Source organism: Morone saxatilis, unplaced genomic scaffold, assembly GCF_004916995.1.
Source record: "Morone saxatilis isolate NCDOM2014 unplaced genomic scaffold, NCSU_SB_2.0 Contig7, whole genome shotgun sequence".
In the NCBI taxonomy this organism is placed as follows: Eukaryota; Metazoa; Chordata; class Actinopteri; family Moronidae; genus Morone; species Morone saxatilis.
In genome coordinates, this window is record NW_023340246.1 from 12132210 (window position 1) to 12160081 (window position 27872).

The 27872-nt window shown below is 38.4% G+C and overlaps 1 protein-coding gene across 7 annotated transcripts in view; it reads right to left on the bottom strand.

Moving 5' to 3' along the window:
• Nucleotides 1–3822: 3822 nt before the first annotated feature.
• The window catches only part of LOC118340245 (DNA (cytosine-5)-methyltransferase 3A-like), a gene marked incomplete at its 5' end in the record, with an annotated part of 43544 nt that continues 19494 nt past the window's right edge, over nt 3823–27872 (bottom strand). For 2 of the 7 annotated variants that reach the window (XM_035678112.1, XM_035678105.1), the window contains 18 exon segments: nt 3823–9346; nt 10528–10646; nt 10933–11002; nt 11142–11227; nt 11716–11864; nt 11989–12079; nt 12299–12444; nt 14404–14488; nt 15587–15770; nt 18154–18266; nt 19083–19162; nt 20056–20100; nt 20583–20726; nt 21266–21413; nt 21928–22035; nt 22519–22566; nt 22642–22800; nt 23463–23666. In XM_035678112.1, the coding sequence (XP_035534005.1) occupies nt 9205–9346; nt 10528–10646; nt 10933–11002; nt 11142–11227; nt 11716–11864; nt 11989–12079; nt 12299–12444; nt 14404–14488; nt 15587–15770; nt 18154–18266; nt 19083–19162; nt 20056–20100; nt 20583–20726; nt 21266–21413; nt 21928–22035; nt 22519–22566; nt 22642–22800; nt 23463–23666 (2121 nt within the window). 7 annotated transcript variants of the gene reach the window in all.

A 27872-nucleotide genomic window follows, 5' to 3' on the forward strand; every position in this document is an offset into this window, starting at 1 on the left:
TTAGTCAAAAAAGAAGTCTCACCCTAAAAATGAGTTAATTCCAGGCTGCCGCTGGACCAGAACATAGCTTGGAGGACCAGTATCAGATAAATAAGATGCAAATATGTCCTTTGTTTAATAACACACACCACCACACACACACACACACAACACACACGCACACAATCTCTTTACCCGGCACTTGCAGTTCGTCTCTTTGACGATTTGGGAGAATCGTCCTCGTGACTCAGACCGCGCCCGTCGGGTCCAGCTGGCCAAACTGTCAAACACACGTCATCGGTTTAATGAAACTGCCAATCAACCGTCAAAAAGTCATCTTCAGTCGCAGCGAACGAGACGAGGATGAGGAAATGAGATGCAGTCAGAGAGGAACCTCATCAATTATTATCGGCTACAAGGAGTTCCTTACACACTGTGTGTTCACTGACTATCTATTCTTTGTGAGGACAAACGTACACTGGCGTTGAGGACTTTTTATTGTGTTTTAGGGTTGGAGTGAGCTTTAAAAGAAGTGAATCCATCATGTATAGGACGAGAGCAGCCATATGTTTGTCAGTGTGGAGCAGTTTGAACCTTAATAACTCCCATTAACTGGAGCTGACCTTCTTCTAATAATGAACCCAGGCAGAAAGTAAATATGAGCCTTTAATAAGGTTGCTGTACCTGTCATCAATTAACTAGTTCTGTATTTAATATATAACACGCGATTGGTGATCAAAAGCATCGAATATTCTTATTTTTAAATTACAACGGATGTGCTGCTCTCGTCTATCAGTGTCCCACCCACTGTAACCGCCGGAGAGGAGATATTGATCAGGCAGCGTCAATAGCCGCGCTGAAGGTTAAGTCAGTCTTGTTAGTGGACTTGTCGTGCAGCAGGCTGGTCCAGGGTCTATCTGCAGTCTGCTTCACTGAGCTCTTTTGTTCAGTCAGCTTCAGCTTCACAACAGGTCAGCTCCTCCTCCAGACGACCTGCTCTCCTGAAACACACAGAACACAAACAATAACCACACTGAATCACACACACATTATATAAGGGCTTGTGGCCAATACAGAGGTTTGTTTCTATGACAACAGGGAATCCAAATGTCGCTTTTATTTAATGATTTAATTTTCATTGTTTTGTCCCCCAGAGTTCGGGTCTGTCGAGGTTGTTCCTCTCCCAAGGTCTGCTCATGGTCGGTACCTGGTTGCGGTCTCTAGTAATGTTAAAATTGAGTATCAGGTCTGGCCTGCTCTGATTAAAGGTCCTGAGAATAACTTCTGTTAGATCAAATAAAGTTAAATAAAGACATGTAATGTAATAATCTGGGTCTGTAAAGCTCTGTAGTTTCAACAGACATATTATACAGTGTATAAATACAAGTTAAGTAGTGTTAGATTGTGTGTTGTGCGATGTGTACGCACCTGAGTGTTACGCTGCAGAGCTCCTCCTGTAGCTCCGCTCCTGCGCTCTGAGCAGCGCAGCTGTCTGCAGCTCGCCGCGTCTCTGTCCGCCTGTGCAAGCAAGCGAGCCGCAGATGCTTCAATACCGACAGTCCGGCAGCAGCCAATCAGGAGCCGTTCGAACCTGAGCGACGGAAAAACCGACCAATAGGAGACGAGATGTGACCGGCGATGGGGTCTCCTCTTCGCAGTAGACAGGGGCGTGTCTCCCGCCTCCAGAGACATGTGCTGCCTTCAGGGCTGTCGGAAATACTGGTACTCAATCTAATCAGTGAGGTACGGATATTTGTTATAAATGTAAATTTAGAAATAATTGTTGTATCTATTGTGTTGTAAATATGTATTGAGATTGGAAGTTCAGTGTTCATTTTTAAAGTGGTTTACAAAACAATCTCACCTCAAAGTCTTCTAGTAATTCTCAATATATAGTTATATAATAATTCAGCTACCAATGGACCTTGTTACATTGTTCTGTCAACTCTATAAATATACTAAGACAAGTGACCAAACTAAGAATTATACTAGTATTACTATTATACTAAAAATGTATTTTATTTAAACAGTTGCATATCTGTTTTTGAATAGTATTCATAGTATAGTAGTATAAATCCCATTAGGCTTTAGGGGTCTACATCAGTACCTACTATTACTGTTGCTCAAGCTCTCTAAGAAGACTCCCCATATACATATAACGTTTTACAAGAATATTACATACATATAACAATGTATTCTGCAAGCAACGTGAAATAAATATAAAACTCTGTCACTCAGTGGTAAAATTTCAAGTCAGGTTGCTAAAATTAGATTAATCCTCCACTAACCCTGCATAAAGTAGTAGGAAATACTGAATTTCCCCCTGATATCAGTGACATTTTCTCTGTTTTGATGTGCTGCTGCATCAAAAAATAAAAGCTGTACTGACCAGATGAAACACTGCACAACAACAACAATAAAAACAATCCTCTTAAGTCACTGCATCCAGTTTTTGGTATTATTTCTGACCCGGAGCACTTGAATGCCACGCTTCACTCACAAGGGCTTACAAGGAGCACTTGAAGGCCACAGTAAGGACACAGGCTGCTCCCCCTTTGGCAGCAGGGCTGACTGGTGCTGTGGTGGGAAACAGAGGTTTCTCACAGGTGTCGAACTGATGAATAAGTTACTACCTGTCTGTCTGAACTGTAGGCAGATGAGGATTCATGGAGCAAGGGCTGATGACTTCCTGAATATGATCTGAGTGTAACAGCTGTATGATAAATAATTAATTAAACTATCAGCGCGGAAGGGAACGTGCAGTATTGCCTTTGGCATTTTCTGGACTTTGTCATGATTAATAATGATCATTTATACCATGATGTAATCCATCGTAAGGCTGGCAGGGCTCACTGAGACCCAGCAGCACACAGTTTTAGCTTAGTAAAGACTTTTCTGCTTCACAAAACTCTACAAACAGGTGAAACAGAAACACCTTTTGTCAATAAAAGGGCCCTACAAACTTAGCAACAGTGTCGAGGTACCAGTAAAGGCTGCCTAAAACTGTCACTATTGATGTAAAGTGGAACATTTTTTAGCAAGTTTGGTAAAAGAGAAAGTTTTTTTCTTTGAACATATTTCCATCCACACTGGAAACATTTGGTATTGACCTTATTTAAACATGCATTATAATATTTAAAGCCTATAGACACACACTGGCATTAGGGGTGTAACAATTTTGACTTCTAAATCAAATAATCTAGTTATTAAAACTAGTTCCTGGCGCAGTGGGCCAGCTCCTGTGGTCTGAAACAAACCTCTCACAAGTGACAAACTGTCGATCACACACACTAACAGGCAGACGAGGAAAGTGCTGAGTGTTATTGTGTTGATCTGATGTCAGCAGATTTTACTAAGCCTCAACGGAGAGACAGTTCAATCAGGAGAGACTCTGAACGTGCACAATGAAGATGAGAAGTGTGAAAAGTCTTTGGCGATTAGATCCCATCGTGATGTAATTGTCTTTGAAGGGAGTTGGTGAAGCTGTGATTAATACAGGAAACCAACTGATGGAGTCGAGACACTGGTGGTGAATGAAGAGAATGAAGATCTGGATGTGTTGAAGAGTGGAGCTCTGATGTCTGGAGGTGAAAGAGGTGGATGGGGGGTCATGGAGGAGATTGTGGCTGAGTCTGATTGGTTTAACTGAAGGAGTAAAGGCCAGCATTGTCCGCTGATTAGAAAGGAGAGTGAGAGAGTGAGGCTTAACGAGGAACTCTTCCTGATTGAACTCGACACCGAGCTTCATTTAATAAGCTGTTAAAAAGAGAAACTCAAATTGAATTGTGACTTTTGGACCCTTCCCTGACATAAAGGCAGATAACACTGAGCCTTCAGGCTGAATCACAAGAAACAGTCTTTTTTTTATTCACGTTTCATTTCTTACATTGTTCAAGTACAAAGTTAAAATGCCTTTTTAATTAGTCCATATTCATACAAGAGTAAAATAATAATAGTGCCTTTTCATTACTACGACAAACTTAAATACAGTCATTGTAAAGACAAACTTGATTTATACTCCTAACAATATATTTTTCTTATTTTCAGATAAAATTTTAGCACCTTTTGAAACACCACCAGGTCCTCCTTTTCCTAAAAGCTCATCTTTCATTTAATCCATGAGATGAGTGTCTGAATGCGCCACAGCATTGTATTTGTAGGTGTTGTGCATGTGTCTCTGCGTCTGAGCGTCGTCTGCTCTGTGTGGTAATAACAGTGTTTTGTGTGTATGTGGTTTAAGTGTATCAGTGTTGAAAACAACGCGTCACTCAGCCTAAAAGCTGTCGATAGGCGAACAGAAACATCATCACCGTGTCACCCATCATTTTAATAACATTGACTCCATTCCTCTCGCCTTTGTCCCACTGCACTCCTAAACAGAGACGTGTTGAAATAACACCACCTGACAACCGTTTGTGAGCCTTTTAAAATGAAGCTGGTTGTAACCCCTCGTCACACATTGGTTTCAACACACTCAGGAAACTCAGCTTCTTACAATCTATGATATATTTGAATGTGTTCAGTTGTCTGATCTTCCTCTTCCAAAACATCTCACAAACATCTTCTTTAAAGTCTTACAGAATATATTTTAAACAGACTTAAAATCTCTCTTTTATTAGGTCTTAACAGCCGTAGTGTTACTGTTTGTGAGCAGTTCAATCAAAGAGTGATTTGTTGTACTTGTCTTCTTTAAGGTTTTTTTTAGAGGCTTTGAGGCCAATATTTCACCCAAATGATATAAAATAAATAACATTTTCTGTGACAAATTTGTTTCTTTACACTCCTCTGACTTATGTTTGGACCCTTTGGGAAGGTTTTAAACCACTGTGTTAACGTATAACTTGATTTTACTTATATAGTTTGATTTTAACACATGCAAATAAACCACGACGTTTCGATCACACCAGTTAACGCAACCAGTCTTCATGAATTCTGTGTCACCTTGCAATTTAATAAAACGATGAATCGTTTTGTGGAATGAACATTTGTCTGCAAGAATTTTGATAAGTGATTAATTGTTTGAAGTGATTTAAATGATCTTCTTCTCAAATGTGAATATTTTCTGGTTTTCTTCTGATAGTGAACTGAATATCTTTGGGTTTTGGTTGAACTAAAGATTTGATTTTGACCTCACATTCATTATTATTATATTACTATTAGCATTCTTCTCTATTCGCTGATGTTTTCTTTTGCTCTTTCAAATGATTAACCTTGGAAATAATCCGCAGATGAATCCATAAAGAAAATAATCCTCACTTGCAGCCTTTGGTAAAACTGTCAAGCGTTTCGCAAGAAATCAGAAAATGTGAACTCAGTTATTTTCTTTCTTCTCCATGTGGTGTTATTTCAACCGGCTCTGGTTTGAGAGTGTCCTGTAGCTCATCAGTTTAACAATTTCTTCTGGCATCCTTGGGTACAATAGAACAAGTCACTATACTAACTGTAATATATGCTTTCTCTAGCCTCTCTCTCCCCTCTAGGCTGAGACTGAACTGAACTGAGCACCAACCTGGAACAGTACACACACACACAATAACAGATTATTATTGTAATTATTATTACCATTATTATTATGATCATTACTCCCTAATCTAACATGGAATCGGAGATTACACTGACTGACTGACATGCAGCACCTGGGGGAGAGGGAGTGGGGGTAGCGGGGATGGAGAGGGAGGCGGGTTTTGGGAGCACCAAGCAACGCAGGGTGGTGATGTCACACCCAGCAACGCTGTGGGAAGCCTGATAGCAACAGGCGGCCGGCAAAAACACAGTGTGTATGCACGTGTGTGTGTGTGAATGCTGTGTTTTGTAGCGAAATGAGTTTAGAGAAGTGTTTGCATTGCGTTTACAGCAAATGTGTGTGTGTGGGTGTGTGTGTGTGTGTGTGTGTGTGTGTGTGTGTGAGAGTGTCACCTGCAAGAGCACTGTAAAAAAGAGCTGAGTTTAAAAAGCACCTGAAGGTTGGTTGTATAAACGGAGAGTAAACATGATGGAAAAAACTTTGAACCTGCTGGTTTATTGTTGGTTTTTGTTGTTGTTTGTGCACGTGTGTGTGTGTGTGTGTGTGTTTGTCAGCATAGACTGCATGTGTCCAGTTGTAAGCTGGTATCTGAGGAAGGTCAGAGGATCGGAAGGCTTCCTGGAAAAAGATGGTCGTCTGAGGACCAAAAGCACCAGACTGAAAGAGATGTTTTCTCAAAAGACAGCCCTGTGTAAATAAAAACATCAATATGTAGCTTACACACACTGTCTGTGTGTGTAATAGTCTTGGAAACATTTTATTTGATGACAAGCCATTTTCTTTTACTTGCTTATTACTATTCAAGGTCATAGAGCATCTGAGTTTTTCCCAGCATGCATTGGGCAAAAGGCAGAAGAAACACCCAAGTCAGGTGGTACAACTGTATCTTGTGACATAAGGAAGGATCATTATTTATACAGGGCTGCTTCAGTCTTAGGAAATAGAAAACCAGCATATTGTCTACAGATTAAAGGTCTGCGTCTGGTTTTAGTGGATGTCGCTGCAGTAACTGGAGGACATTTAGGATCCCTATGAAGCAAAGTAGGAGCATAACTGCAAGGGCTGGTGGACTGTGACTACTGGTCACTTTAAAGTAGACATAAAATGGGCGACACTGAGATTGAGACACAAGAGAAGTTGTACAGTAATTGGAATTGCAACTTCCTTTCACCTTAAATTCGGCCCTTAAAAACTAAAAAAGATCTATCTGTGTTTTAGTTTGCGGTGCTGCTCTGGAGGTACAAACAAACTCACTGGATGAATCAAAACGTGTTTGGTGGAGCTGAAGATCGATTTTGTTTTAGAGCAGACTTTTAAAGAGACACATTTTGCCAAAACATCCACCTTCTTCTCGTTTTTAAAAGATATCCAGACATGAATACGAGATATATTTAACTATATAAGATTAAGTTACAATCTTTCCCTTTATATATATATAACATATAATAAAAATGATGCCGTTGGCTTGCATTCGTGATGTTGGAAGGTCACAATATGTGCGACCCAGAAAGCTATAGACAGTGCATAATGCGTCACACATAATGAAAGCCACTCTCATGATGGGTGAAAACAAACTGAGCCACACCAAAGTTAACCAAGCTACATAGAAAGACTCCCTCATATTGGTTTTTTCACAGTATAACTGTTTTTTCGGGCCTTTGTCTGAAGATTATTTGAACAGAAAGTACATCAACATAATGACCACTGTAGGCTTAAAATAGTGTCTTTCACTGCCTACTTAATGATACGAGCCCATTAAGTAGGCCGAGGTTTGGTACAGTGACATCTATCAATCAGGCAACTGACATAATTACTAAAGTGACAGACAGTATTATTCCAATTTTGCACCATTAAGATGAACATCACAGTCATTTGAATAACAGTAATCAATGCAATACAAGAGCACGAATGTTATTGAGTAAGTATTGCATACCAGCATGAGGCAATAAACCCATTCTTAAGATGCTACTAGTGTACAGTATATTACAATATATTCACCAAAGCATTAGCTAGCCTTAATGTACAATCACTGCCTAAAACATGACAAAAACCACCAAGAAACAATCAAAACAGTATGAGTTTTTAAACAGCACACGAGTGCTTGTTGTACAGAAACCTAACAGTGGATGTAGGTCCTCACAACTAAGAGACATGCAGCAATATTGTATATATATATGCGAATGACTATGTAATAAGTATAAAAGCTGACTTTATTCTGTCTTTATTTTACATGTTTTTCTAATCCAGTGACTGCGAACAGTAACTCTGTGGAACACAAAGGATTGACTCACCCCAACATGAGAGTGTTTCCTTGTTATGCACTCACTTTATACTGGTCTGTCTGCCCACTAGAGGGCGCTCTAAACTGTGGAGATGGAGACAGTTACAAGGCTTTCCATTACTACTATTATTAGTCTCTTTATTTTTTTATTTTGTTAATGTCAACGTCTAGACTTTGTCTCGTGTATATTTGTGTGTATTTAAGTCCCCAGGAACATTAGCTACTTCATTAGTGGAAGCTGATGTGGATTCTATTAACATTAGGCACTATGGAGATACAGGGTAACAAACTCGAACAATGGACTGTGGTATTACCCTCTTTTATTTCGATATTTCATATTGCGGGCATCACTGACAACATTTCAGCCAAAACAGGGGAAGATACTTTTTTTTTTTTTTTTTAGTTATTTTGCCACAAAAAACATGATTTTTGGCTCAACCCACTGAGGTTTAACTCAGCTACTAAAATCATTTGAACCTCCAGAGCATCTTTTACAATCTGATTAAGTTGTAGTCACGTTAAAAAAAAGGCTTCACATGAATCTATCTGAATACAGTTGCCTTTGTTTGTCTTTTTGGACGCTCCCTTTGCACACTCAATTTGACAAATAAATAGATGTTAAAAAAAATGCACCTCTCTAGCCTGGTGTTGCCTCCACATCCTTGTTAATTAGGGACACAAAACTGTAGCGACTGAAACAACCAGAGACAGTTCAGTCTCCAAGAGCACCAAAAACTTTAAAAGTGTTGTATTAAAGTGGCACCATTTGGAAATCTATCACTACCTGACCAGCACCACAAGCGTTAACTGGTGTATGTGTGTGTGTGTGTGTGTGTGTGTTCATTGCACTGTAATACACCAGCAGCACTGTCACTACGCTTGAATACAGTTTAGTTGTTAAGTGTTATGGTTCAGAGGGATTCATTGGTGTGTTGTTGTATTCAGAGAATTGTTAAAAACAGAAAATGTTGGGGCATCTCATGTCAGTGTTGCACCCCTCCTGGAGGTTTTTGAACTCCAGCTACTACGACACAGTAAAGCAAGAAGACACCAGTTTCAAGGTCGGACAGGAAGTTGTGTGTGAACAAATACAGTACAGAGACCCTGCACCAGTATGTGTGTGTGTGTGTGTGTGTGTGTGTGTAATCAGCAAGGTAGCACCAGGGGACTAAGGTCAGCCAGTGGTCTACATGGGATCTAGGGAAGCAGTCCTTTACAGTGTATATGTGTGTGTATATGTGTGCATGTACGGTCATCTTTGTCATACCGCGTCAGCCAACCTTCATGTACTAACTGTATACTGTGTGTACTTATCTGTGTGTGTGTCTGTCATGACATACTGTCGATGTGTGTATGTATGTGTGTGTGTGTGTGTGTGTGTGTGTGTGTGAGACAGAGAGAGAGAGTTGGTGGTGCGTGACTAGTTGCAGGCGAAGTACTCCTTGAGCGGCGCGAAGAGGTGCCTGATGACAGGGACGCTCCAGGAACGTCCCAGAAGCCTTTGCCTGGCCAGACGACTCATGTTGGACACGTCGGTGTAGTGGACGGGGAAACCAAACACCCTGGGAACACACAGGACAATTTCTTTTTTAGTTTAGTTTGAATTGATAAATGTTAAACAGTTTGAAAGCTATTTTAAGACATCATTTTGTTCTTCTTCACTATTAGAAATAGAAAGAAAGAAGAAAGCTGCAGCCGCAGTATCTCTGACCAGACAAACCTGATCTTACATAATCTATATAATGTCCTAAAAAATGTTTTATCTCAAAGATAACTGATCACTTTCTATTTTAGCTCCGTAAAGAAATGATCAACACCAGATTGGAAATATAAGTATAGTAATAGTAACAGTATATAGTAGGCAAACGCTACTGTAATGATGTGCATTTTATAGTAATAACACAGTTTGATTAACGTTATTGCTTTGAACAAACATGTTACTACAGCAGGGGGTGGCGTCGGGGTGGAGGGGGGTAGTGACTTTAATGTTAAGGAGAAAAGGTGTGACTTTGTTTATTCATTTAGTCTATAAAGGAGACATTGTTTACCCAAGAAATACTGTGGCAGACAGAAATGCATGGTGAAAGCAAGAATAAATCTAAATACAGCTGATGTCATTATTCTATAACATTTACTTTATAATGATAAGTTAGGCTATTTCTACTTTAAAAAGTTATTGTGCAAACCATTTACTGATTTGATTTTATTACTCTGAGGCTCAGCGTTGGGATTTTATGAGCTGCAAAAGGGAAACTAATTTTGCATGTATGGGGACATAAAAATATGAGTGGTTAAGTTAAAATATAAGTGAAACATCTGTAAAACTGAATTATTTTTAAGCTCTGATATAAGTTTAATGTTGTTTTAAGAGGAAACGTTGCACAAAAACAAAAAGGGACTACAGTTTTATACAGTATATCTGGATTTGGCCATCAATGTGTTAGAAATACAGATCAGAAAATTCCAAAAAATTAAACTTAATTTAATAAAAGGACGATTAAGGCAGAACATGCTGGAACTAAAATTAAACATAACAACACATTGTCACCTAATCAAACAGGTATACTGAGTTATTAAAGAACTACAACACCATGCAGATTAAAATACAAACACAAATCAAAAGAACTTAGAAATACACTCATATTCATTCTTTTGTGAACTTGTGAACATCCATACAGGATCAAATTAGAGGGCAATAACGCACACAGAGCAGAGGCACAGACACAAACACACACCACTGTACCTTTCCATCTCGGTACACCAGAGGATGTCCTCCTTGTTGTCCATGAAGACGGGGAAATGCTCATCTTTCCCCTGCTTCACAGAGTTGGAGCGTGTCGTTATGGTACGCAACTTCTCAAACTGGAATTAACATCCAGAACCAAACACACACAAACACACACAAACACAGACAGACACACACACGCAAATCCTTATTTAATCCTACAGCTATCTTTAATTACGTAGAGCAGCTTTCTAACATAAACATTGTGATTTTAAGAACTATAGTAAGACTATACATCATTTTTTAACTTCCCAAACTTGTGTCAAAACCCTCAATCTTTCTGTACCACTCGTCAGGACATCAGATATCACAAGATAATAAGCACAAACGCACACACATACACACGCTCACAACGGTACATACCTTGGCTGTACGTCCGTGCTCGAGGCACTCTTGTAAGTCGAGCTTGTCATTCGTCATGGGTGTCAGAGGTCTGACATTAAACGAAACGTGGAGACAAAGCATTAAAACGGTGTATCAGAGGCACTTTTTCCTTCAGAAATTCATGAAAAATGTATAACGAAGTCAACAGAAAGCAAACTGATCGCAACAATGGTGTGTGTTTGTATCACCTGGACATGCCCGGCAGGTTGCCCCAGAAATAGCGAGCGCGGTGGGCAGCAGAGACCTCCTTGGCATCAATCATCACTGGGTTACACTGAGGAGGAACAGCAGGTTTACTTCCTGTTTCGTTTACTATGAACATCTTCTGTCCGAGAGGTCTGTTTATATTATCTTACTACAGCTCACGGATGTAAAATCCCATGAGCTCTCCAACAGTCTTAAAGTTTAAGATGTTTTTTTGTGATGTGAACAACATGTAACCTAATTAAATTAAACAAATAGTAAACTGCATTATGCTCAAGTTAACTGCTTAATTGTTGTTGTTTTTCGTTTGCTGTAGTTACTTATTGTGTTACTATAAAAAGCTAATAATAAAATAATAAAAGCTCTAATAAAACATTTTACAGTCAAACTGTATAATAAAGTGGGTGGTTTATGTTTCCTGACACGGCAGTAAATCTACAACCGACCTATATTTCATCTCCTGCTTCAGTCACACTGGTTAAATGTGAGTGATTCACCTGAATCTGTATTCATATTAATGTATTTTATAACCGTATTTAGTGGGTGTGTTCACGGCACCTCTAAAAAGCGTGAGATGTCCCGTTTGTCGCTGACTCCCATCGCGACCACATTCTCAAACAGCCAGAAGAACGGCCGCTCATCGCCCGGCTTTGGTCGAGCCTCGTGCAGCAGACGGTAAAACTCAAAAAACAACCTTCCGGTTCCCTCTGCAGGAAAGGAGAGAAGGTTAATATCCATATTTAATTACATTAGTTAAAATTAGACAATCGTCAGGGCCTCTGAGCATTTGTAGTTTGTAGTTCTCAGAAAATTTCAAAGACTGCTTCTTACCGTAAAGGCCTTTTCTTGCAGGGTTGACTATGGAGAGGTCGTTGCAGGGGCTTCCTCCTATCACCAGGTCAAATGGTCCCCACTCTTCGATCTAACAGGTAAAACATAGCAAGAGTTAACATCAGGAAAAAGGCTAAAAAAAGTGGTTTGGTGGAGTAAAACAATCCAATCCAATCCATCAGCTAGCACATAAGCTCTACTTACACTTACAGTTTGTGTGATCTGAACACAAGTGGCTGTTAATTCAGGAGTGAAAGTCCCCCAGTGTTACAGATTAATTAATCATTCTGCAAAGAGGAATTTCACTCACATGTTTGTGTGTTACGTTGCGTACGTCACCCACATACATGATGCGACCCTGGTGTCGAACCATGCCGACAGTGATGGAGTCTTCACACACCTCAGACGCAACGTATTTGTCAACCTGGATGCCCAAATCCTTGAGAACCAACAGCCCTGAGTGCACACACACACACACACACACACACACACATATCTATCTTCTATCTATAAAGCAAGAAATCTCTGTCTGTGTGTGTGTGTGTGTCTCAAATATCTCTGCAGATCAGGATCAGACTGACCTGAGAGTTTCAACATAGCTGCTGTGTGGTTTACGGGTGTGCAACGTCGGCTTTGTTTGGACTATAAACATAGTTAATAAATTATTTCATAAATTATTTCCGAATTCCGCTAGCATTGCCAACGATAGCAACCATTAGCCACGGCGCACCAGAGCCAATCACTGCGAGCCAAACATCCTGGAAAGTGAAAGTAAACTGATGTCTCGGTCCGTAGGACTGACGGTCGCGGTGATTTTTGATTTTTGATCACCAAACACTCCGCGAGTTTTTCGCCGGTGACAGACGCTGTTTTTTCGGGCAGATATGTAACGGAAAGAGTCGGTAGGACACGGAGACAGGGACAGGAGGGACAGACGCTTCTCCACGTAGGTACAGCTGTGGTATTTTTTTCCTCATATAATTTCCAAAGACAGTTACAGTTACTACGTTACTGTTGGTTTGGTCCTGTACGTTGCTTTGTGGGACATTTCTCTTTATTAAGTTGAGTGAGAGACCTGTGCAGTTATCAGACTGTCTGACCGACACGCCCTCACTCCGCGCCGTCGGCTTATCCGGTCACACTGTAGGCGTGTTCAAAAATAAGGCGTCCCTGATCCTCCTCTGAAGTAGCCGACATTCCCCCCCTTGCCCGCATCTGAAACTTTCACACAGAGGAGGGTGCGGAGAATTGGCCTTGCTAAAAGCCAAAATTATATGAAAACACAACAGTCAATCTACACATTCACAACAAAAACCTAAATGTCCTGACGTCCCACCTTCAAACAAACCTCATTGCCATCCATGAAAAAGCTACTTAACCTCCCACTTTTCTATAGCAATACATACTTCCTACGGGCACTGCACTAGTCTACATTACTTAGTCATTACAGTCTAAATATAAATATATATAAACATAAATCTGGATATATAAAGATATTTAACCCCCAAACTCCCCCAGTGGAGCTGCTCAGTGACTAGCTAATAAAAGACTGTGGTAGAACTGGGAAGCTTCCAGGTATGCACTTGGTGTAACTGTGTGCGTGTGTGTGTGTGTGTGTTTGAGTCTATATCTGTCAGCGATACCTTCCTGGTTAAATAAAGCTGCAGTGAGGTTTCACTGCAAAATCATTCATGTTCACAATTTGTTTAAGCAACGAGACCTAAAATGTTTATTTTCCTCAAAACAAATTCTGCACTGAGTGTTAAAATGTATCAATCAGTTAATCGTTTCAGTTATTTATCCAAAACAAATGCTTAACATTCTCTGGTTACAGTCTCTCTCTCTCTTTTGTTCTATATCGCTGTTTAATTTTTTAACTAAAAAACTAAATGAACACACCAGCTGGAGCTCTGGGAACTATTGATTAAATAATTAATAAATTGACAAAAAATGCTAAACATCAGCACGCTAACATGTCAGCAGGTATAATATTTTACCATGTTTACCATCTTGGTTTAGTGTGTAAGCATGCTAAGTTTTGCCAACTAGCACTAAACAAAGCAAAACAGGTAATTAGTTTTGCAGGTATTTGTTCATAAACAAAAGTATTAGACGGCACTACAGAGTAAAGAAAAGTTAACAGATCACCAGACTTATAATAATTCATCCTGAGGGAGACATGAATGTAAATCTAATGAAAATCCATCCAGTAGTTGTTGAGTTTACTCAACACTGCAACTGTCAACCTCATGATGTGGCCAGAGCAAAAGTCACAGGATCACTAAAGTCAGTAGGATTCATCTTCTGGAGACCATGAATATCAATCCATCCTATAACTGTGGACTGACTGACATCGTCGATTAATAAATGAATTAACAGATCATGCACATTAGTTGCAGTCTTGCTCATATGTACCTGTGGCAATGCCGTCGAACAGGGAGAGAACTCTGATTGGTTTCCTCTTCTCTGCTGCAACTGGAGGATACAACTTGGCTGGCTCCTGAAGCACAATTAGGAGTTAAAAGGAAGAAGAGACACTGATGAGAACGGACAGATACTTCAACAGCTTTAAGGCAGAACAGCACATAACACAGCAGCTTTATTTATGATGACGATCTGCTCGGCAAAAGTCTGGATGGAGAGCATCAATAATTAAATGTGAACATGGTCTGTTTTGATGTGTATTAGCCGTCATGGATAATTTAAATGTGACAGCCCTGGAGCAGAAGCTTCACTGATCCCCAGATGTTAATGTTCGACGTTTAACTGTGATGTATTTCGTCTAATTTTTCTAGTTATGTTATGATAGCAGATTAGATACAGGATGGCCAATATATTCCATTTACTACACCTAACTGACGTACTAACGTTGTGTGGACTGAAATTACTGTATTGCTATTATAGAGTTGAGTTATAGGAGTTCACTCAAGTGTAAGATTTTGAGGCACTTGTTACTTACTTAATGCTACTTTATATCTCTACTCTTCTACCTTTTACTCCACTACATTTATTTGATTTGGCTACTAGTTACTTTTAAGATTTAGATTTCAAATACAACATATAAATCAGCTTCAAAATTGTGATATATTCTGTATAAAGTAATTCAAATAAGACCCACATTTACCAGCTCCATTTACATTAAAGTGAGGAACGTATCAATTAATCACTAATTATTTTCCAGTAATATAATATATCAGCCATTCTGCATTATGACTACTTTTACTTTTAGTACTTTACACTTTTTTTCCCTTTTACTTTATTAAGTAAATGTTTATTAATTAGTACTAATCTAGGACTTTTACTTGTATTTGTACATTGTAGTAATGCTACTCTTAGTTATATTCAAGATCAAATGAGCCCTAAAAACAAATTCAATTAAAAAAAGTTAATTCAATTTGCTCTTTTTAATGTACAATTGTAATAAGTGATGATTTTTAAACACTTTAGAAAACTATTTTAGGGGCACACTATACGATAAAGGTTTTATCTGTGCTGATGATCATTAAACTTGTTCAATCATATACCTACAAACACTACTGTGAACTATTGATCAACAATCATAAACACAAATGAAATGAGTGGAAACTGTCAGACGTACGAATTCCTGTTCATGGTTGTTGGCAAAGAAGTGCTGTAGTCTGCAGGGCCAGTCGTCCCGTCTTCGCAGTAACCCGTATGTGCTCCGGGGTCCGCACATGTAACAGTTCCAGGGGTCTTCTTTGATGGCTGCCGCCGCCGAGCCGGCTCCTACCAACAGATCCACACACTCCACACAGAAACACCTACACACACACATACACACACACACACACCATGAGACCTGTGTTTTCCTTGCTTTTCTCTTTTTTTTCTCGAACTCACAAAGCATATGACCAGATCATGGCTTTACATCAAATCATTTATACATTTAGATCTATCATTGCAACATACGATATTACTCATGGTCTTTGGGAGGTTGTCTTTTTATATCCCCCCCTTCATTCATACTGCTGCTGTTCTCAGACACACGCACACATCCTATCCAATCGTTCTTCCTACATACTTCTACACACACACTTTCACCCCCACCCACCCACACACACCTCACTCATTGGTCATCATACATACTACAGTACCTTTCCTTTATAGCTGGTCGATCTCACGGCTCCACTCTTTATAAAGCTTCATAAATCGTAGTCCATACATTATCAAATTGTTTTTCTTTATTGCTGTCTTCCGACATTGTCCTTTCGATATTCAAATAATATTTCATTAATCTTTTCCAATTTTCAAAAGAAGGAGCTTCTTGATTTATTATTTCTGTAGCTATTCCGTATTTGAGGTCCATATTGTCCCTTATCCAATTTTTCAATTGCAAGTACCTAAACATTTCCGTGTCTTTTAGTCCATATTTATCGTTTAGTTCCTTATATGAGCATATTGATCCTTGGTTTATGATATCTGCTATTGTTTGGATTCCTAAGATCTTCCATGTTCCCCAACTAAGTTTTGTATTTTGAATCATTATAGAAGGGTTATTCCATATCTGTATATGTCTTGGAATTTCAATTTCATGTCCTATTTGCTTTTCTATTTTATTCCAGGCATTTAATGTACTGTTGATTATAAAGTTCGCAGTAATACACTTTTGATTGGAGAAAAGGGTGGATAGGTAATTTTTGGGCATTAACTGGTGATTTTCAATATCTATCCATGAACTTTCGTTTGCATTATTTATTATATGGTCGATATAAAACATTTGAGCTGCACAGTGATAACATTCTAGATTGGGTAGATTTAAACNNGCATTATTTATTATATGGTCGATAGCTACTGTCTCAATTATAGTCCATCAATAAGTAACATAATGTCCAACAGTGGTTTCGTTGAAGTATTACTCTCCAGTATTTTGTCAAATTTCGCGTCCATCTCGTCAAGTCTAGTATTCATACTTGTGGTGGTTTGCCTCGCAGCTGCTCCTCCTGATTTTGATTTGTCTTTACCGGGTTCTCCCATGCTGGATTTCCTCCGGTTCACTTGCCGGTTTGATCTAGTCACTTGTCAAAAAGATCTCAAGAATGATCTGAAGCTAGTTAAACCATTTGTTTGAAACGCCGTCAGGAGCCCTCAGCCCTTCTGACCTCCTGCGTCGCGCATGCGCATATTATATCCTCCCCTTGCTTTTCTCTACTAGACTGCTTATGATTATGTAATTTTCTTTTTACAAATGAAGCTTTTTGTCCATCGTCCGCAGCTTTTTGTGGGTTTAATATGCTTAAATTAAAGATACACGGCCTTGTGGGCTTATCTTTACATTCAGATTTAACATTCTCATTTACTGGACGGTATTTCCCTAAAGAGTAGCTCCTACTTTGTTGGGGAAATAATAGCTGGCTTTGTGCTCAGTATCTGAGGCAGATTATAGGATGAACTTTATTATCACGACTCCAGTGGTGGAATTTAACAATGTACATTGACTCAAGTGCTTAAGTACCATTTTGAGGAAATTGTTTTCTTCAGTATTTCCATTTACTACTTTGTACTTCTTCTCCACAGCATTTTAGAAGCCAATATTGTACTTTTTATTGCACAACATTTATTTAAAAACATGAATTACTAGTTACTTTGCAGATTTAGACACAATCTATTTATAAATTATGATTATTATTATGATTAGTATTAGTATAATAATTATTATTAAGCTACCCAGCAGTTGTACAAATTAGCTTCACCTTTACCAGCTGCATCAATAAGGAAATCATCCAATAATATAATATAAATGATTCTGCCTAATGATTATTTTCACTTTTGGTTTTTTAAGTATATTTTTATGTTTATAAAGTAAGATTTTGAATGCAGGCCTTTCACTTGTAACAGAGTATATTTACACTGTGGTAAGACCTGAATCCTTCTTCCAGCATCACTCCCAGTATCTGCTGTGTGGAGCTGCAGTGACAAGGTCAGAGTCTAGATGCCAAAATAAACTGTGTATTCACATAAGTAAATCTGCTCCACACAAGTTGGCTGACTTTGTCCCCAATAAAGGGAACCATAAATCATTTTTGACATTTAGGGGGAAATTGTTTCTGTTGATGTGAAATCCAAAACCTTGTCCTGGCCACAAAAAGGAGCAACAGCTGCTTGCCAATGCCTAAAATTCAACAATTTATACAGTATTGTACTGACCTACAGCAGTTGTTGTTGCCACACATGAGCACTTCCCTGCCTCCACAGCAGATGGTGCAGTAGGACTGGTAGCCGTCGTCATCGTACTGGTAGGCACACTCCAGGAACGAGTTCTGGCAGAGCGTAAAGAAGAGTCAGAGAGGGGAGCGTGTCTTCGTTGTCCACAAAATGAAATCTTGTGTTTGTACTTTTGTTTATTTTCAGGTGTGTCTGTGTAATATCTCAGACATCACCGACATACAACCAACGTGTCAACACTATTTTTACTGCTTTCAAAACAGAGCGAAAAAGCAGGGCGAGCTACAGCCCCACTAGGGAAATGTAACTTCCACAGATATTTGATAGTTTAATTTGTTGTTCAACAAACTAAACTATCAAATATTCTCTGGTTACAGACTTTTCTCTGTTTTACATCACTGTGTATTGAATTATTTGGGTTTTGGACTGTTAGTCGAACAACTAAAGCAATCTGAAGACATGAACTTGGGCTTTGGAAAACTGCGTGCACTATGTTTTTATGATTTATAGGCAGAAGAAATAATTAATTAATTAAGAAAACCCAATACTGAAATGCTCATAATTTGCAGTAGTCTGTATGGAGAAAAGTTCAGTACATGTGTTTGCATTCAGTCACATGCTGCCTGTGTGTATCAATATATCCATTCATTCATTGTACTAGGTGACACATTTGATATCAATATTACAATATCAATAAGAAAATGTTTATATATTCAGTATTAGTGTATATCACTTTATGGCAAAATGTAAAATAATCAAACTGATGTTTAATGTAATTAATTTGTTATGCATTACATCATGACATAATGATATGATCAGCATTTCATAATAATTATATTATGTCATTATATGATTTAATAATAATAATATTCAATTATCACTCATCCCAGAGTCTCTGGGAGGTTTCTTACTTTGCAGCCCTGGCACATTGCTCCTCCAAAGAGAGGATGCTCCAGAGAGACGTTGAGGCTTCCACAGGAGATGCAGATATCTGAACAAACACAGACAGAAAACAAGCACACAGTGTTATATTGAACTCTTTGTTTGGCCCATTGATGACATTAACGAACGAATATACAACAAGTAAGACTTTTACTGCCTGTTAGACCCAAACAACCACAATGTGCCAGTGATCAATAACACAGACTGAATAATTACTTGGCCAGGTGCTGTGATTTGCAACTTTAAGTTTACTTTCCAGCTCATAATCTGTTTTGGATGCCCAGACCCTCACCACCAGTCCATCGGGGAATTATTATTGTAGGTCTTGTTGTACAAATGAATCAGCTAAATAACAAAAATGTAAACAAAAACAAGAATTGGATTCCAGAGATGTTTAGCACTGAACTATAAAAACACTTCACAGTGAAGACTACACTGACTGAACCCTAAACTTCATTTACAATATAAGTAATTTAATTTAGGAGTAACTCTTAAACTGGTTTAAATGTGAAAAACTGACCCTCATTGACCTTATTACTTATTTAAACAGGACTGAAACTACTGATACTGAAGTAATAACAGCCTTGTTAACAGTGTACTAACATTTAAAGATGCCACCAGTGTTATCGCCTGTATTGAGAATGGGATAAAACCTCTGTATGTATTGTAATCGCAGATAATGTAACAAAATTAGATTTTATTTACAAAAGATTGCTTCAGAGGGATAACATTTTCTTAAATAACAATGTGGGTGTTAAATTTAAGGATTTGTCACCTTTAAAACTCATTTAGAGAGAAGATACTTCACAACTGATATGGTTAACACTGTTTAGCCATTAAAATTAAAACAGTCGATCCTTTTACAGAAGACATAATTAATACATAATTTCTTATTTCAAGTCTACATTTAACAATGATGACTGAAAAGCCTGAAACTTTTACCGTCTATGTTCCTGGTCTTCTTTTTTATCTCCAATATGAGTCTCTCTGGAAGAAAAAATACACACAGTTGATAAAACAGCCAAGATTTTGTGTAAACAAAATATAGTCAGGATCTTGTAAAGGTCGGTGTCTCCAAAATGTAAATAACATAGTTATTAATAAAAAGTACCATCATTTTTTATTCCTTTGACATTTTTTCTCTTCACAATTGTCTATTTCTGATATAATGTTCTGGGTGTTTCTCAGTGCGACAAAAGTAACGTCAACAGTGACAAAGACATAAAATATTGACCTGAATATAAGCAGTTAATCAGAAAACCTGTGCTGGTTAAGCGCAGGCATTAAACAAAGACTCAAAAATGAACAAAAAACTCTCCGCTCTTAACAAACTTAAAGGTCAGTGGTATTTATTTCAACATTTTTCTCTAAGTGGAGGAGCTCACTCACTCCTCCACTTTTTTCATTTTTTAAATAAACACACAGAGAAGTTTGAAAATAAGCAGCTTCAGTTGAAATTGTATGTTTACCTCTGGTCCCTTCATCGATCACCTCTCTGATCTTTGCTTTTTCAGCTGCGTTCTTGCGCGGTTTCTTGGCAGGTGGAGGCGTGTACGCTGCCTCAGGTTCAGCCCACATCTCTGGGTACACTTCCTTATATTGATTCTGTTCACCTGAGGGGATATGGACAGAATTAACATTGTCACCCGACCTTCGAGTTTGGCTTTTCAGAACAGCTATATTTAAGCCTTTAGATAATTTGTACAAACTAGTTAGGATACATCTGCCTGTACTGTTGATACAGTTCCTTATATGTTTTTAAGCAAAAAACAAAAAATCCAAACAGTAAATGGGTCCTGCCATCATATTCTTGGAGCAAAGCTGGTCAAATAAAGGTTATTTTGTTGGTTTTATTTTTACTTTCAATGATATTATTTAGGTCAGGTCTTATATAATAATATAATATAACACTGATAGTTCTCTGTTGGTGGATAATCTCAGAATATTTGAATATTTACTGAGCTGAGGGCAAAGACGAACACAGAGAAACTTGTTCACAGTTCACAGAAACTGAACACATCTTAATTTCCTTTATTTTTAACAAGACATTTGCTTTGTTTTGTTTGTATGGTTTGTCATGGTGATTGTTTTTTGTGTGTGTGTTTATCGTCACGTTTCTGTGAATGAAAAAATAAATAAAATAAGTGCTCACCCTCTGGAGGGTCCAGTGATTGTGGACCATTGGGGAGGAAGCCGGTCATTGCCCACTCGATCATCTGTCTGGTTTGAATCTCTACCCCGTCTGCATCATCACTCGCATCACAGGAAGGAACTGGCCTCCCCGCCCGTACGCTGGCCACCTACACGCAAAACACACACAGAACGTGTCAAATAAAAAACATAAATACGGTAATCGTGAAATAACAAAGTGCTAAACGTTTTAGTGTACTAATCCTTCGCTGCTTGTTTTTAATTGTACAGAAGTTCTAATGAGTGCTAACCCAGTGTGACACTGTGGAAGAAGTAAATGACCATGTGTTCTGTATTAACTACAAGAAATAAAAGTATTGCTGGATCAAAAAAAACCCCCACAAAAATATGAGATTGAAACAAACGTACCCACATGTTACCACTTATAAACTGTGGGCAGAGCATGATGAGAACAACACCTCCACAAATGCAAAATACCAGCCAGTCTCAATGCAAATCTGCAGAGGAATGAGTAAAATGTGACCTTTCGACTTGTACATTTATATTATGGTCTTTTTAGATGTTGGATTGCATCTAGATTGCAACAGCAGCGTCAGACATGACACAAAGCCACACACACTACCTGACGTTAAGAAGCAGATTTTAAAATGGTTGGTTTGTTACCTGCAGAGCCTCAAAGATGGCTTTCCGGTACATGGACTGTTTGTTGTAGGTCGGCTGGTGGAAGGCAGATGAGAAGGAGCTCAGAGGCATCAACTTCTCCACACACACCTGTAAAACAAAGAAAAGGTCATTAATATTATCAAGATTAAAAGGAAAACAGATGAACATTAACAGGGCCTTAAAATCCTTAAATAATGTGATATTGTGTGCCACAGTAAGTACAAATATTTTTAGGAAAGATGGCTTAAAAGGCAAGGGGCATTGGTGCAAGATCTGTGTCACGTTTTCTTTGTTTTGTTTTTTTACTAAATTCTAAATTTAGTCAAAAGAAAAAGAGAAAAAGGGAAAAATCAAGGTTGTCTTGTATCAGATCATAGTAAAAGTATCATCTGCTCACTAAAGTTTCTGCTAATTAAGTGTTTATTTCACACTGAAATTTAGTTTGAATTAGTTATGAATGCCTTAACTGGGACAGTTTTCTGACGTCTTTAAAAGCAAAAAATCAGACATTAAGCTACTGCCTTGCGGCCAAATTACTTCCCTAAAAATGATATCTGTAACAACAACAGATGTTCTCTCTTTCTCTCTTACTCTTTGTAGAAGGACTTTGGGTCCCCTTTCTTTGCATCTGATGTGACTCTGCTGGGCATTAAACACACATTATACCAGTATTTGATCAACTTATTTAAAGGATTCCTCAATAAAACTACTCACCACAGAGAACTTTCCATCTCCAAACCACATCACCCAGCGAGTTCCGTCTGCAGCTCGACTTCGGCCGCTCATCCACCAGGAAACAATCCTGCCGGGCCACCAAGAGAAACCTCGCAGCTTCCCAAACACCAGTGTACCGATGCCAAAACCTCTGCCATCCTGTTAGCACACGAAGAAACAAAGCAGTCAAGACAGAACAGACAAAGAGTCCAGTCAAGTCTTCTGTGTTACAAAAATTACAGATGAAAAGCAAATACAAAGGAATGTAAAGGCACAGTTTCAACACAGTTAGAAACTAAAACATTTTACACTGTTAGAGTCTAAAAACGTCGGATGTAATAAAGCAGAAATTACTTTTTCAAGACCAGAGTTGGAAAATTTACAACAGTACAACAAAAGGACTTTTCAGTCAGCGTTTTTCATCTTGCAATGGTTCAGTCCTAAAAGTTTATGAATATTTGAGTTTGCAGCAAGGAAAGCAATGAGTAAAAGATGTTATATCTACGAAGCATCTAAAGATTGTTTTATCTTGTGTGCACATGAAAACAACTTGTGGGCAAAAACGATTACTTTCTGCAAGCAAGACAAAAAGAAAATCTTTTGGGACTTTGGGAGCTCTGCATATTCTCTCCGCTAGTGAGCTCTACCATTATTCCCTCAACCTCTACATCTCTTGTTGTTTTATTAGTTGCTCTAAACACTTAAGATAACTTCTGGAGACCCACTGTTTTTCTTTAACATATCGGGGCCACGCACTAGAAACGTAAACGCAGTAGAAAAAAGGACCGAAAGTCATTCCGAAGACTCATTAATAAATTTACCTGGTACTCTACCTCGCTGGGTGTGGCTTGTTCTCCCCTGGCAACTGGCTCCGGTGTCACAGCAACCGTTGGAGACGCAGGGTCCGTGTGTTGTTGTGAAGGGGGAGGGGCTGGGCTGGCTGGCTCCTCCTCTTTGTGAAAATCACCCTCAGATAGGTCGTCCATCATGTTCATCTCTGCCTCTCTGTACGCCCGTCGCTCTGCCTGTGGAGGAGGAGCAGAGACCAGCGTGAAATGGTGAGCCACCAGAGGAAGGCTGAGGCTGTTTTAAAATATTTTAACACATGTCATTGTGTATCTATCCTTGCACAATGGCTGGACCTGTTCTGAAATCTATTTATGTAAAGTTAAAATCAAGTTAACTACAGCACAAAACGATGAAAGGCTACACAAGCAGGGCTACCATGGGACTGTGCACAGAAACAATAAATAAATAAGTAAGTCAGCACATGGTCTTTAAATGGTTTAATTTGAAGTGGTGAATATTTATTTTGTACTGTGGAAATTAATCCTTAAATTACTGGCTGTAAAAAAGTTTTTTTCTCTAAATACATAGTATGCTTGGATCTCAGCATTTAATTCATTTCTGTGAAGAAAACTAAATGATATTGTTATTATTTAAGATAAAAACCTAAAATAAATCTCACAGGATAAATTCAATGTTGAATTCAGTACTTAGTTTCATGGTACAGTTTACTTTTATTGTAATGCATTGACTAATATAATATAATATATAATCACTTATGTCAGGGGTCGTCAGTTTACTTAATGATAGAAAAAGGTTCATGAAAAGGTTGGGAACCACTGCTTTAAATAAACTCTTGCTGTGGGAACCGTCCACTGGCATTTTTGACCTCATCTGGAATTAATTATAAGACAAACAAAATTATCTGTTATTCTACTACACCATCCCCAAGTCGGCAGTTTTCACCATTTCTGGCTGACGGTCAAATTTTCCTTTGGGGAAAACGCCTCCACATACACTACATAGTCTCCCACTAGCGATGCTACGGTTAGATAATAGATTACTCATTCAGGTCTTTCATCAAGTAAAAATACAAAACATTTACAACATGATCTCATATGTCAGGAGTCGTCACTCTGCTACATTTTCACGTTATTATAAACTGAGGACCAGGACTTTCACTTTAATCGAGGAAAAGGCAACTGGAGGACATTTAATTGTACTCCAGCAACCTTTGACGGACAATTTGGAGAAATAAATCAATAATAATAATGATATTGAAAAATTCAATATTTAGTTTTGTAGAGGTGAGTGTAATCCAAAGAGCTTTAAACACAATACAAATGTATGTGAAATTAGAAAAATGTAACAATCAAACCAATAAAATAGATAAAAAACATTAGAGAGTAAATGCAACAAAATAAATGCTATTTTTTTCAATCAAAAACAGACTAAAGAGGTGCTGTAGGTTTTACGTTTACATCTGAAGATACCAGAATTACTAATATTATTAATACTACCAGTTCCAATAATTATTACTTGTTCTTTAGGTAAGTGTGGCATCCGATTGATAATCCATATTCAGATCAATTCAGATTATGGGACAGACAAGTATAACACAAGACCACTTTGGGTTTTAGTAGCTACTATCTAGTTTTATTTAATGCTTCTATCTGGTTAGATGCTACATTACATTTCGTTGTACTTTCAGTGTGCGGCTGAATTGAATTGAATCTACGTAAACAAACATTATAAATGTCATTTTTAATGCCGTCCACTGTATGACACGCTGTATGAGTCTAATCTTAGTTGAAAGGATGAGTTACAAAAGTTTCCACACTGAACGGTCATTTTGTCAACTATCATATCAGCTACAATCCGTTCTCAGACTTTGACATCGAATGTTATTGTCATTGATTGTCTGACAGTCCGGTGCTCCTGTGTGTTATTCATCCGTCATAACCTTTGTGCTTTATTCCTGTTCAGTCTACAGGCAAACACTGTCCTTCGAGGAGGCCCTATAATTGATGTTTTATGTGGGTCTTTCTAGCTGATGTGGTAGCTGCTCTAGATCAAGGCCTTAGTGCTCCGGGCCGTAGGAACAATCCTTTAATTGTTTCTCTAAACAGGAAGTGAGTGAGGAGAAAAGGGTGCGGTGGGGAAGCAGTTCAATGGGTTCAAAGAGTGAGAGAAGGAGAGAGAGAGACAAAGAGAGGGGAAGAGAGTAAATAGGATTATATTATAAAACTGAGGAATATAATACAGATAGACAGAAAGTGGAGCATTTTTAGTAGAAGAGAGAAGCTACAGTACAAAAGATTAGGTTTTCAAGTTAAGGTCAGTTTTTCTACTTTATGATCAATTGTTAGACTACAATAGTGATTTATCCTAAAATGTATCAAGAAGTATTTAGATCTTGTTTTACTCTATAAAAATATACCATTACAACTTTAAGTTCTGCCTTTATAATGTTGCAGTACAAAAGACTTGGCAGAAAAATGTACTCGAAGGAAGAGTTGACACGTATTTGCTTTCTGGTGTAAAGTTATATGAGAGGATCAATACGTCACATCTCCCAGTTAAATACAAAGCAACATCCAGCAGCAAATAATCTTAGCTTAGCTTAAAGACTGGACAATAGGGGGAAACAAGAAGTGTAAAAGCAGTAAGTTGTGCTTTTACTAAAGGGGGGAGTTATGTGCAGGACTATTTGTTAGCTGGGAGCCACATAACCACCCAATGAAACTGCAGATCAACGCTTTTACACAAAATCTTGACCTTTAAAGTAACTACTTCCCAAAGCTGAGACATAATTGTAGAAGAGAAAAAGTACAATATTTCCCTCTCATAGGCAGTAAAGTAGAACCTCTAAAGTGCCTTTGAATGATGTGTAAGTACAGTACGACAGTCGCCTCTCTGACAGGCAAAGAAAGACAAAAACAAACACAAGATTAAAACTAAAAGGCACAATAGTGCTGACATTGTTTGAAAAATTATATGTGGGAATTCCAGTGTAGAAAGGCTGTAGCGGTGAGCGCTCAGCTTCAAAAGAGACAAATTTAAAAATAATCATGACCTCACTGGTTACCAAACTTCAAGAATCTCACTGGCCCAGATGTAAAATCCCACGACTCCTCCAGAGCATTTCCATGACCTAAAAAACATTCTTTTTTTTTGATTTTGGAGAGAACAATTTGGTTTCTCCTTTAGCTGAAAACCACCGTTTAATGTAATAAATGTGTGAAACAATTTCATGGGAACTCATTCGCTAAATTCGTTCATAAAAAAACTGAAAGAAAGAAACACGCGGGGGAGGAAAAGGGAGGGATGGCGGCATAAATTCAAGTGGAAGAGACAGTAAACGTGAGAGTGTTAGTTCATGACAGTTCTCTCCTCTGGCTGACCCCAAAGTCACAAGGTCTGTCTTCCCTGCTCCTGTTGACCTTTGACCTCATAAAATCCTAATCAGCCTGTTACACGGATCATAGACCGACCACACACACAAACACACTGACATAGTGCACACACACACACACACACACATACGTGCATATGTTGTCACTAGTTTATAAAACATCTGGGATGCTGGGACATGAAGTCTGGATTTTTACTTCCTATGACTAAACTAAAGTATCGGTGCGTCTCAAATCAGAACTATGAAGTACACTCAAACTATGTGACTTTAAACTGTACATTTTAAACCTTTATATTCTTAATATATTGTATTGTATTGTATTGTATTGTATTGTATTGTATGTCTATTACATCTGGAGTATATGTAACGAAAGTAATTTCCCCCTGGGATTAATAAAGTATTTCTGATTCTGAACTAGAAAGACTGCGGTATCCAATGGTTGAGTGTGCTGCCGATAAACACAATGCAATGTACAAAGGAAATGGAGGAACTGTTCACAGCTGGAAAACATTTACATTGATTGTGGTTAGTGGTGAGCAGCTCTTGCCCTGATATCAGACATGTCAACTCGTTTCTATCTTCAGTCATACAGATTGTCATCAACGCTTTCGTAGCCGTGCCAACATGTCAGTTAAGAGCGGAGTGGAGCGAAGTAAAAACAAACTACAATGTCAGGCGATGTTGAGATGAAGGCAGAGTATGAACAGCCTCGAGAGCAACATCTATCTTTTCTGTAGCAGGCATCATTGTTCTTATTACTCCTCCTTGGTTACAGCTTGACAACAGCATTATTCCCGCCAGTGGCACTGACTGGCTAATCGTTGGTCCCCACGACTGTGCTTATTGGATCGAGGTCTAATGTCACACATATTGTATTATTGCCTGTTAGTATAAAAAGGTAAGTATTCAGTACTGTTAAAACAGTATACAGTGACGATAATATATTATATAATATACTGCATAGAATCAGTATATAGTGTAGTACAGATTTTATTTAACCTTTATTTAACCAGGAAAAGTCCCATTGAGT